General features: G+C 44.2%; 1 protein-coding gene across 2 annotated transcripts in view; it reads right to left on the bottom strand.

The window, feature by feature from the left end:
• LOC124864475 (neurabin-2-like) overlaps positions 1-11,287 on the bottom strand; it is a 48,802-nt gene extending 37,515 nt beyond the window's left edge. The window contains exons 1-5 of one of the 2 annotated variants that reach the window (XM_047359265.1): positions 11,138-11,287; positions 1,631-2,026; positions 1,337-1,545; positions 929-1,261; positions 157-843 (exon numbers count right to left, since the gene is read on the bottom strand). In XM_047359265.1, coding sequence (XP_047215221.1) covers positions 157-843; positions 929-1,261; positions 1,337-1,545; positions 1,631-1,940 — 1,539 coding nt within the window. In that variant the 5' untranslated portion in view covers positions 1,941-2,026; positions 11,138-11,287. The remainder of the gene's footprint in view (positions 1-156; positions 844-928; positions 1,262-1,336; positions 1,546-1,630; positions 2,027-11,137) is intronic. The other variant, XM_047359267.1, reaches the window with a different exon arrangement.
• Positions 11,288-12,296: the final 1,009 nt, after the last annotated feature.

Below are 12,296 nucleotides of genomic sequence, written 5' to 3'. Positions count from 1 at the left end.
AAGTTACACTCAGAGGGACTCTATTTTAAAACTTTACATGGCAGGAGTCATTCATGCTCTCTAAGAATGTTTTACCATCTTTTCATATTTAAAAAAAGTATGTCTTAGGCCTTAGTGGGGTAGAATGTAGAGGGATGAGAAACAAAGGCTACTGACCTTAATTGGTTCTGTGCTGAAACAAATCTTTCTGCTGGGTGGTGGAGCTTCCTCTTCCTCGGGGAGGCCGGGCATTTCAGAGCAACTGCTCTCTGGCTGATAAGGTTCCTCGTCTTCTTCGTCGTCCTCATCGTCCAGCTGGCTTCCACCTGAATCCTCCTCACCGATTCCGCTGTATGCACTGATATCTACGAGATCTCCCTCAGAGTAATCCTCCCTGCGTGAGCCATCCTCGTCATTCTCATACTCCTCCTTTTCCCTCCATTCAGAGTCTTCTCCTTTCTCGCCTGAGGTGGGAGAGGAAGGTGGAGGTTCTTTCTCTCCCTTTTCCAGACAAGCATGAACCTCAGCCTGCCCCAACGTCCCTCCAGATGCCTCAGTGGAGAAATCCTTTTCTTTGGCCTGGGACTCCACCATAGTTGTACCCATTTGTTCAGTTTCTTCCTCCTGGGCACCGGGCTCAGATTTAGCCTCGAATGAGGCAGATGTTACAGTCACGGTAATTGAAGACACTGATGAATTTAAGTAGCTGTCTCCGGACAGTCCAAACCCATCCTTCTCTTGACTTATAGCCTGTCCCGCAGTGCTCCTTTGTACAGAACCTACTTCTTCCGGTGGCTGAGGTGCCATGGTGCTTGTAGCTTCTGCTGTCATCTCCTTTTTGGCCTCCTTACCAACAGGATGTGCCTTTTATTTCAGGAAAGATGAAAAGATTCTGTTTTAATTCAATTAATTTAAAAGCTTTGTTATATACGATTTCAACAATTCCTACCTTTTGTTCAGATGCATCTGCTCTGGCTGGAGGTTTGGGTTTTGGCCCTAAGGCAGGGGCTGACCGACGCTGGGGGAGGTAGAGATTGCTTTGCACGTCACCCTTTTCAAACGCTGCGCTTAGCTGGCTCACAGTGGGGCTAACCGCCTCACTTGGGCCAACGGAAGCCGCAGCAGAGGGAACAGTAGCAGGACTGGGAGCAGGAGGATCATCCAGTCGATCTGGGGCTTCAGTGGACCCGTTAAAGCGGGCCACGACATCTAGACGGCTGCCCTGAAAGCCAGATGCCCGCTCCTTTGTCAGCAAGATGCGGTTGGTAGCGGCCTGCTTTTCCTGACGAAGAAGAACTGTCAGTCTCAAGCCTTACGACAAATGGATCAGAGTAAATTTACACATTAAGGAGCTCACCTGTAGAGTCCGTTGTTCAAAGATTCTCCTGGTCTCCTGGAGCTTGGATAGACCAAAAGATGAGCTTCCGCTCTCTGCACCTGTTTTAGAGTCAAATCTGTTGACTCTCTCTGAGACTGTATCCCCAAGCTTCAGCAAGGCGCTGTGGTTGACATTCTCATTGAGACTAGAGGCCCTTGGAATAGATAGTTTCAGTGCCTCGTCCTTACCTGCAAATGATAAAAAAAATTTATTAAACAAACAATTCTTTATTTAAAAGGGGTTCATCAAAAAGTACCCATGAAGGTTCCTTACCTAACATTTTGGCACCGTCCTCTTCATCACCTGGTGACTGCATTTGCATGAACATGTTCTTGATGCGGTGGACGTTGGATCCATACCGCTTGCCCCTTCCAGTCGGACGGGGCAGGAGGGGAGGTTTGGAGCCAGAGTTAGGGGCTCCATTGGCCGCATTGTTGAGGTGGTCAGTTGCCTTCTTCAGAACTGCCAGCCCTGCCTCATAGGCATTGCGGTGGGGCGAGGGACTCCGCAGATTGGAACCCCCGTTGTTTCCACCTGAGGTCCCATTCCCCACTGTGGCCGATGGGGGCTCAGTCTTCATCATTTTTGGTAAGTCACAAGCCCCCGGGTGAACAGCAGATTAACAGTGATAAAGGGGACCACATCCTGGTGCTGTTTTACATTCCCCACCTGTAAACAGAGGAATGTTGGTTGTTCATATTGTTTCATGTGTTTTTCTTTTGGCTGCTGGTCAGTTTGCCACTTCGTTATTTGTTTTCTACGCTTTGTCGTCCCTTCCTAATTTTATTTACTACTCATAAACCAACACCTTTGTAGCCATGAAGTTACACCATGGCATATATGTTTATTTTTCTTTGTAGCCAGAAATGAATGAAAATCCACCGTTTTAGAAATGCTCAAATCTCACAAATAACTCCATTTATTTACTATTATCTGAAGACTTACACCATATCCATCTATTTTGGTTCTGATCCCAGTTTGGGTGAGTCAACTCTTATAGAAAAGGCAACCTACAGCTGGAAAAAAACGAGCACACATTCCTTTTGTTTGTATATTTCAAGTAACAAAACACAAAGCTTCAAGTTGTAACATTTAGAAAACAATAAACACAGAAAAGACTGATTAACAACAAAGCCCTGATTCAAATCAAATAACAGCCTTAAGACACTATGCAAAAACTGATGTCAGCTTCTGAAGTTTGGAAATAAAACAATAATTATATACGTATATTAAGTAGAAATCTGAACATTGATTATTTTTAAACCACGAAAATAATCAATTCAAACAATAAAACACTGCGACCTAAGTTGGTTTTCAAAGTATACTGAGGTAAAAGTTACAGTTTCAACACCCTTTTCACATCCTATCGTCTCCACAATTAGATGTTCTTTTAACCAGAAAAAACACCAGGGACCACAGTTTTTCCGCCTTTCTGAAGCATTAAGTAATGCAGGGCTGTCCCTCCCCCACTTGTTGCTGTACACAGCTGGTCAAAAAAGCTACAAAAACTTTTCTATAGATTACAAGAAAGACAAAGTTGGCTGTTCAGAAATACTTCTAATCTCGAGAAACCCTAACAGTTACGGTGTGGTTAAGAGTGCACCAACCACCACTTTTTAAATGCTATTGCTATGTGGAAATTACAGCTGGCCAGCATCGCAGCTGCCTGCAAGCTGACCGAGCAGATAGTCCTACTAATTAACCAACTAATATCTTTTTTTGACAATAAATGTTTGAGATTGTTATGACTGTAATATTTAATGTATTTTTCTTCTAGATGCAGTAGGCATAATTGTTGCATTCCTGTTTTGGAGAAAAGCAATTAAATTATGGTATACATTTTTGTTTAACATGTTTGCGTAACTACTGTGAAACTGTGATATTTTACTGAAGGTTATCATACAGTGAGAATCATATACTGGCCCATGCAAATGATCCAAAAGGTCATTCATTTGACAAATATGTGCCCGCTTGTCACTATGATAACCAATTGAAAAATAAATATTTTGGAAGTTCAGATGACGTTCTTGATAGAGCCATGGACAAACCTATTTTTTCCAGCAGTGTCTGTGGGATTTGTGTGAAAACTCACAGCTGAGGTGTGAGGATTCATACCACCACTGAGTCTACATCGGCTATAATTCAACATACTCTAAATTCAACATACTCTTTGCCAAACACACTGTCTGAGATCTGTCACTCAGCAAAATTTAATTATCTCTGCAGGTTCACATTTATAGGACTGTAACTTATGATGTACAATCAGGATGTCATCAATAACAACTTCTTGACTCTAATGAAAAAGGTTAGGAAAAACAACTTTAGTCTGCTACATGAAGAAGCAACACTTAGTGTGAACTAAACATTGAATCTAGCAAATTTCCCTTGTTTGACGTTTTGATCTCTTCATCAAACATAACTCAGTATATGCTCATGGGCCGTTACTGGTGCCCAGGTATAGCAAGTAGATAGTGGTTAGACTTTAAATATGAATCCAGAGATGGGATGGATGGACGGACAGATACTTTAGAAATTGAGATGCAGGAAAACTTTTTTGTTTCTTTTGCTGTTCCTACCCAGCCCTAGAAAACACTTAAATAAAATTCCATGCTTTTCCAGACTGTGTTGGAATCCTGTTTGAAACATCAAGGAGCAGTGAGCAACCCCTCCCCCACCTGTTGCTCCACACAGCTAATGGGTTGGCTGAAAAAGAAAGCATACGCTTTTCCTTTGCTTTTAAAAAATACAATGTGGCTGTCTGGAAAACTTTCCGATGACAAAATACAGCGTGAAAACCAAAGGAGAGCGACTACCTGAGCAGATAGCCCAACTAATACATCAACTACTATCTGCTTGTAGAAAAATAAATGGCTAAGAGACTCAGAACACCATTACCCTTTTACACAGCCAAGGACAAATCTAATTTAACTTAGTATAATAACCTGTTTGTTACATGTGTGTCATTCTATACAGAGAAAAATGCCAAGAAGGCATTATTCTGCAATTTTGCTTATATCTATGCATCAAAATATTAATATAATTTTATAGATATGTTATTACTTTAAAAATCTATCTGAAATTTTATTTTAACAATAATGTGAATAATAAACGTTTTTGTTTTAAATGAAAGCAAAAGTGTGGCATACTTTAACCATGTTATCATACTGAGAATCTGTCATTGACCCAAGCTTAGTCAGAACCAATCTTTACTTGTATTGACTGTGATCAGACTTCCAAAGGGGTATCTGAAAACACGTTGCAGAATAATAAATAAGGTCAATCACGTTGGTACGCCACCCCATTGTAAACAATGCTTAAAGGAAGCCTGGGGAACAGGAAAGAGTGTTTACAGTACTGTCTGGTCCCACAGCAGCTCCGGATGGCACTGCTGACACACATTCACACTGCAACCGCAGTCTTGTGACACTTTTTAGCCAAATAATAGATTCTCACATACCGATCATGTGGAGCAAATACGATGCAGGGCAAACAATCTTTACCGAGACCTATTGAACAACACACACACACACACACACACACACACACATGAAAACACAAAGAAAAGCATGTGGCTATTACACGGCTCCTCGCCTCTTTCCTGTTATTGTTAACATGAAGTTGGTCGCTCCTGCTTTAAGTAAAAAACATGGAAGAAGAAAAGCTGAATCCAGTAACTCCACCTCTGTGTGACCTGGTGCATCTTTTATTCATTGGTGAGGAAGAAACAACAAACTACAGCCGCAGTGCTCTCCCAAGAACAACTCCATCTGCCTCCTGCTGGGTTTCTAATCCCCTGCGGTTTGGAGCTGCTTCTGCTTTTCAGACATTATGATAACTCCTAATTGCGTCTTTGTTTTTCCCTATTTGAAGATGGAGACTTTTATGGTTTGGTTAGAGGAGAGACAGCTAACAGAAATGTAAACCTAAGCCTCACTTGGTTATGTCCAAACTTAGCTTCTTACAAACCAGTTCTTCGTTTTTGTTTAGCTTCTAAAATGGGAACAAACCACATCAACAAAATAATCTGGTTAGTATTTACCTTTAAAATTAGTTGAGTGAGTACATCAAAAACTGGTTTGACTCTAACTAACTGATCAACTACTTTTCTTAAGCTGTTTTCCTTTACATAATTTCTCCTCATATATATTAGTTCAAATCCTACCAAATAAAAAGTGTGCTGCACCAATTCTACTTGTTAAAATCACAGTTTCACCGTGGTTTCATCAATGCACCCGGCAGTACAGCTTAACTAATACTAACTTTATATACCTATTTATGGAACGTGTGCGTGTTTAAAACTGTTCAGATGTGAGTTCGCTTCGTTCATCCTGGTCAGTGTTTACATCCCACCGCAAGCTAACGTGCAGGTCGCACAGCGCATGCTCGCCGACCAGATACTGAGTGTGGAGCGGACCAACCCGGACTCCTTAGTAATCGTCGCTGGTGACTTTAACAAAGGTAATCTGACCCACGAACTCCCCAAATATAGACAGTTTATAAAATGTCCGACCAGAGAGGACAACATTCTGGATCACTGTTACACCACCATCAGAGACGCTTATCACGCCGTCCCACGTGCTGCACTGGGCCAATCCGACCACATCATGGTCCACCTGATTCCTGCATACAGGCAGAAACTTAAGCTCTGCAAACCTGTTGTGAGGACGACAAGGAAGTGGAGCAGTGAGGCTGTGGAGAATCTCCAGGCGTGTTTAGGCTGTACAGACTGGGATGTGTTCAGGACTACTACCAACAGTCTGGACGAGTACACAGAGGCTGTGACTTCCTACATCAGCTTCTGTGAGGACAGCTGTGTACCATCATGCACCAGGGTGAGTTACAACAACGACAAACCCTGGTTCACAGCTAAACTCAGAAGGTTAAGACTGGATAAGGAAGAGGCCTTCAGGAGTGGGGACAAAGACATATACAGAGAGGCAAAGTACAAGTTTGGCAAGGCAGTGAAAGAGGCCAAACGACTGTACTCTGAGAAGCTCCAAAACCAGTTCTCAGCCAACGACTCTGCGTCTGTCTGGAAAGGGCTCAAGCAAATCACCAACTACAAGCCGAAAGCCCCCCACTCCATCAACGACCGACGCCTCGCCAACGACTTGAACGAGTTCTACTGCCGCTTTGAAAGACAAAGGGACAGTCCTGCAACCATCTTCCACGACGCCCCCCAACAGCTGCAGCCACAATCCACCACCCCCACCTCCCCAACCTCAAGAGGGGCCTTGGCACCTCCAACCCCCACCCTGAAGTTCCCCCCCACCAGCCCCCTACCCACGCCGAGGACGGCTCTTTCCATCCAGGAGAGGGACGTCAACAAACTCTTCAGGAGACAGAACCCCCGGAAAGCTGCTGGTCCGGATTCTGTCTCACCAGCCAGCCTGAAGCACTGCGCTGATCAGCTGTCTCCAGTCTTCACAGACATTTTTAACACCTCACTGGAGACATGTCATGTGCCAGCCTGCTTCAAGTCCTCCACCATCGTCCCTGTTCCCAAGAAGCCAAGGACCACAGGGCTTAATGACTTCAGACCCGTCGCCCTGACCTCTGTGGTGATGAAGTCCTTTGAGCGCCTTGTGCTCTCACACCTAAAAGACATCACCGACCCCCTCCTTGACCCCCTGCAGTTTGCCTACAGAGCCAACAGGTCTGTAGATGATGCAGTCAACCTAGCCCTTCACTTCATCCTCCGGCACCTGGACTCCACAGGAACCTATGCCAGGATGCTGTTTGTGGATTTCAGCTCTGCCTTCAACACCATCGTCCCAGTTCTGCTACAGGAGAAGCTCTCCCAGCTGAGTGTGCCCGACTCCACCTGCAGGTGGATCACTGACTTCCTGTCTGACAGGAAGCAGCGCGTGAGGCTGGGGATGCACGTCTCTGACTCCCTGACCATCAGCACCGGTTCCCCCCAAGGCTGTGTTCTCTCTCCTCTGCTCTTCTCCCTGTACACCAACAGCTGCACCTCCAGTCACCAGTCTGTCAAGCTTCTGAAGTTTGCGGACGACACCACCCTGATCGGACTCATCTCTGATGGTGACGAGTCCGCATACAGATGGGAGGTGGACCATCTGTTGGACTGGTGCAGCCAGAACAACCTTGAGCTCAACGCTCTAAAGACAGTGGAGATGGTTGTGAACTTCAGGCAGAACCCAGCCCCACCTGCCCCCATCACCCTCTGTGACTCCTCAATTGACACTGTGGAATCTTTCCGCTTCCTGGGAACCATCATCTCCCAGGATCTCAAGTGGGAGCCAAACATCAGCTCCCTCATCAAGAAAGCCCAGCAGAGGATGTTCTTCCTGCGGCAGCTGAAGAAATTCAACCTGCCAAAGACTATGATGGTGCACTTCTACACAGCCATCATTGAGTCCATCCTCACCTCCTCCATCACCATCTGGTACGCCGCTGCTACAGCCAAGGATAAGGGCAGGCTGCAGCGTGTCATTCGGTCTGCTGAGAAGGTGATTGGCTGCAGTCTACTGTCGCTCCAGGAACTGTACACCTCCAGGACCCTGAAGCGGGCAGGGAGGATTCTGGCTGATCCCTCCCACCCCGGTCACAGACTCTTTGAGACTCTCCCCTCTGGCAGGAGGCTGCGGTCCATCCGGACCAAAACCTCACGCCACAAGAACAGTTTTTTCCCATCTGCCACCAGCCTGGTTAACAAAGCCCGGAAACCACCTTGACACTCTCCCTTTCCCCCACACCCCCCCTTTTTTTGCTGACAGGACACCTGTAACCTGTAACTCTATGCGTTACATTAACGCTCAGCTTGGACTCCTGCTTACTTGCACTGCTTTACTTGCACAATGATCACCTGCACTGTTGTATTGCTCTTGCATCTTATACTGCTCTATATTTACTCTCACTCACTTAAAACTGTGCACTTATATTTATATTATATTGTAGATATGTTTGTACTGTTTAATTTGTACTGTATTGCACCGACTACGCCAAAACAAATTCCTTGTATGTCCAAAAACGTACTTGGCAATAAAGCTTTTCTGATTCTGATTCTGATTCTGATTTGTTCTTAAATACATTCTGTTGTGGCTTCTGGAGCTCAGAGGTCAACTCTGCCAGTAGAGGGTAGATATTATCTAAGAGAATGCGACTTGATCTTGACCTATGTAATTTTGGGTGTTTTGGACCAATCATGGCTCAGTTTGCACCGGTCTTGGGGATGTTACGCTCCTGCTTTGACATTTGTCCGAGCTACCGCACCCTGTTGGCGGTCAGACACCTCGGAGCCCCTCCGGTCCTTGGAACCCCGAAAGCGATCACACACTCTATCTAAAGACTCTTAAAGGAACGACTGGTTTTTTTGGAAGGGACGAAATGGCAACTCTGGCGCGTATTGACCCAATGCCACTGATGTATCAGTAGTACAAAAAAAAAAAAATCGACATTTGTTGTCATCCCCCTGTTGGTTTGGAATTGTGTGCCAACTTTGTTGCTATATTTAGCAAACCTTCAGAACCCTCTAGTAACTTTTTTTAATTTACCAGCAACAAATCTCATGACTTTTCCTGGTGTTATCTAAGACGTTTGTGGACTCTAACCTGAAAGCAAGTATTGTTTTTTGTGTCCCAGCCATGTCCCAAAACACTCAGAGGTGGCCAGTCCTCGTGCAGCAGCAAATTGAGAACAGGGGGTGTTCAAGCCATATCATTTCCCATATTGATTATATAATTGAGTTATCTATAACATTTATATGCTGTTATTTTGATAGACTTGGGCAAAAACACAGACTCTTTTCCAAATCTTGATTGTCTTTTTATGACAGAAAATATTTCAGGAGAGCAGAATTTGTCTTTCTTGTACACAAAAAAAGTGTATTAGCCTTCTTTTAGCCTGCTGACAGCAGTGCACAGCAATTGGTGGAGGAGGCCCTGTGTTACCATAAGCTCTCTACAGCCAGGAATTTCAGTTCACTCCAGGACTTTCTCTGACTTCACGTTAAGACTGCAGAAACGGGGGCGGTGTGTGATGTAGAGGTAGATTGCGCGCCCCACGCACCAGAGGCCATAATCCTTAATGCAGCCGTCCGGAATCCAACCTTTGCTGCCTATCACCCCCACCTTCTTTCTCTTCCTGTTTAATGTCCAATAAATGTGATTAAAGACCACTACTCCAACAAAAATGTTTAAAAAAAAACCAAATGCATGACAAAATATTGTAGCAGTTTAGACATGTTTTAGTTGGTATACTTTGATACCATTAACCAGCCATGCTTACTCTAAACATATTTTGAATAAGCCAAAGAAATGGGCTTTATTTACTCCCTTCTTGTGATGTTATTCCTCTATTCTACATCAACAACTACAAACACATGCATATGGCCTATTATGCAAATTGGGCAATTGCCTCATTTAGCAACTATTATAACAGCTAATAGCGTCTTTTCTTACTGAGCAGTTGCCACACTGGTTTTGGAGGCCTTCAGCAGCTACTTAGCTCCATTATGCTTTGGGTTGATTCTGATAATGTGCTAATCCCAGTTTATTACATGTCATAAAAGCTGGTAAAAGATTTAGATCAGCCTCTGTCCCTTCCCTTCCCTTTAATTGGTTCTTTCTGCTTTAGTGACTTCAGTAATATAAATCCCTGGATTCCAGTGTATTATATTCTCTCATAGCATCTAAAATCAGGAGATCCTGGGCTCCCCCAGCAGATGCTATGCGCACTCGCTGCAAGTCAGTTCAACACATTCTAAAATAAAAGCAGCACAAATCATCCTCCTCATCTTATGCAGACAGGTTTTTCACACCCAATCCCTGCTTTCCTCCTCATCAAACACTGACAACATCCCACACATACACACAGGCATCTGCGTGTGACCAGTCACATCTGTCTGTTCGGATCAGATCGGCACTGGTTCTAAAACCACTGCGGTCAGTTATGTTTCTGAACCGGCCTGAGTGATGCCTGCACAGCATCTCCCCATCACTGCCTGTCTGCGTGCGTCACAAACACGCAGCGTCCAACAGAAGGCGCATTATAGTAAACACAATGAGTCCGTCTATTCCCACGACAATCCCCGCATCTGTGCAGGAGACACCGGGCCTGGACTGGTGCGAAGATTCATTCTGGGCTGGGAGAAAGGCTTTGTTGGCCAAACTCCTGCTGGGAAACAGGATTTTTGTTTGGAGGCGTTTCTTTTCCGAGTGTGCATATATATTTGTAATTTACAGTTGATCCTCACTACCCTGCTCTCGTTAATTCATGTTTACTATATCGCTATACATGCATTTGCAAAAATTTTACTTTACAGTTAAATTTAGATTTAGATTCAAAATTTTAATACATAACATTTCAGCCGAATTAATCAAGCGAGGCTGTAGGATCAACACAAGTCAAAGTTTATATTCTCAGTAATGATCATCTCTGCTGGGGATGTTAAAATATTAAATTACTGATTTTTATAAGGCAGTATGGCAGGGCGCGTATGTTCAATCAAGCGAACTGGGATGTTCCGGGTGTGTTTTCTCGCTATGATCTGTCGAGTCGTTTCGGGCCACTCGGTTCGGACATGAACAGTGGAGGTCCAGTCTGGTCTGCGGCTGAATAGTTCGGTGTCACCGGCCGGTTTGCGAGCCGGAGGCAGACAGTCAGCAGGCCCCGCTGGGTGTCTGCTGCTGAGCTGCAGCGCTGCTTCCTTCCTGCGTCCTCCCCCCTTCTGCCGCTGACAAACAACACATTTAAAAAGCGGAACACTGAGCCACCAACACCGAGCCCGGAGGTGACCCGTTCCCCCGCAAGCCTTACCTGGTAATCCAGTTAGTTAAAGCAAACCCGGTGCCCGTTATGATCTGTAGCGGAGACAGCCCATTGTCCTGCCGCTGTCGCCGATTCCTCCTGTGACTGCCTGCCTCCTCGCTGCTGCTCCTCCTCCTCCTCCTCCTCTTTTCGCTCATCGTCTGTTTTCTTCCATCCCTTTCTCCCCAGCTCTCCATTCCCTCTCCCTTTCTCCTTCTTCATCACGGGCGCCTCCATATAGCTTTGGAAGATGGGGGCCTCTAAGATACAACATTATTGGAAAATTAGAACTGGGGCCACTCAAAAAAACCACTCAGTCCAGTAGTGAGGTATAGACATTTCGATGTGATATTAATTCACACAGACAAATAGATGTATACACATTCAAAAAATGTAGAATATTTTCTCTCATATAAAGCTTAGGTTTCATTAACTTTAAGTTAAAAAGGATCTAAATCTGTCTGAAAAGAATAGAATAGAATAGAAATATTCTTTATTGTCCCACCAGGGGATATTCATGTGAACCAGCTACAAAGTGAAAGGCAAACGGAAACATGCAGATATACACAAAGGTCCATAAGGTTAAACAAACAAATAAACAAATAAATAAAGTACAGTAAGGGGAATTACAGCAAAAGTAAAAAATACTGACCATTTCAAGTTATTCTCAAGTTAAGTAGGGCCTAAAGGAAAGAGTTCTAATGATTCACCTTGTTTTTCACAAATAGAAAAATGGTTTCATAAACCTCAAATTGCATTTTCTAAGGATTCTCTGGTCAGTTTTAAACACTGATTCTGAGCAGGTTAATATTTCAGATGTTAAACTGGAGATGATCAAATACAATCCAAACTTCTTCAGAAGATGCAGTAAAAGCTGATTTAGTACAGAATAATAAGCTGTGAATCAGACACCAACTTCAGCATCATAAGCCACATTGTTCATAACACAAGGAGTCCTTTTTAGTGCAGGACCAGGAGTAAGTCACAGATCTTTAAAAAGATTTTTTAAAATCTTATTAAAGAAATTAATAAAACAATCAGCCTTTCACAGTAAGCAGTCTCAGAGATGACAAAGCAACGTTTGTCATTAAGGCTGCAGCAGTGTTACAGCGACACCTGCTGGCCAAATGTATGATATGCTGTTAGAGTGCAGTGAGACCGTTGCAGC

This window comes from Girardinichthys multiradiatus, chromosome Y, assembly GCF_021462225.1.
Source record: "Girardinichthys multiradiatus isolate DD_20200921_A chromosome Y, DD_fGirMul_XY1, whole genome shotgun sequence".
Lineage (NCBI taxonomy): Eukaryota > Metazoa > Chordata > Actinopteri > Cyprinodontiformes > Goodeidae > Girardinichthys > Girardinichthys multiradiatus.
This window is presented reverse-complemented; position numbering and strand designations above follow the sequence as displayed.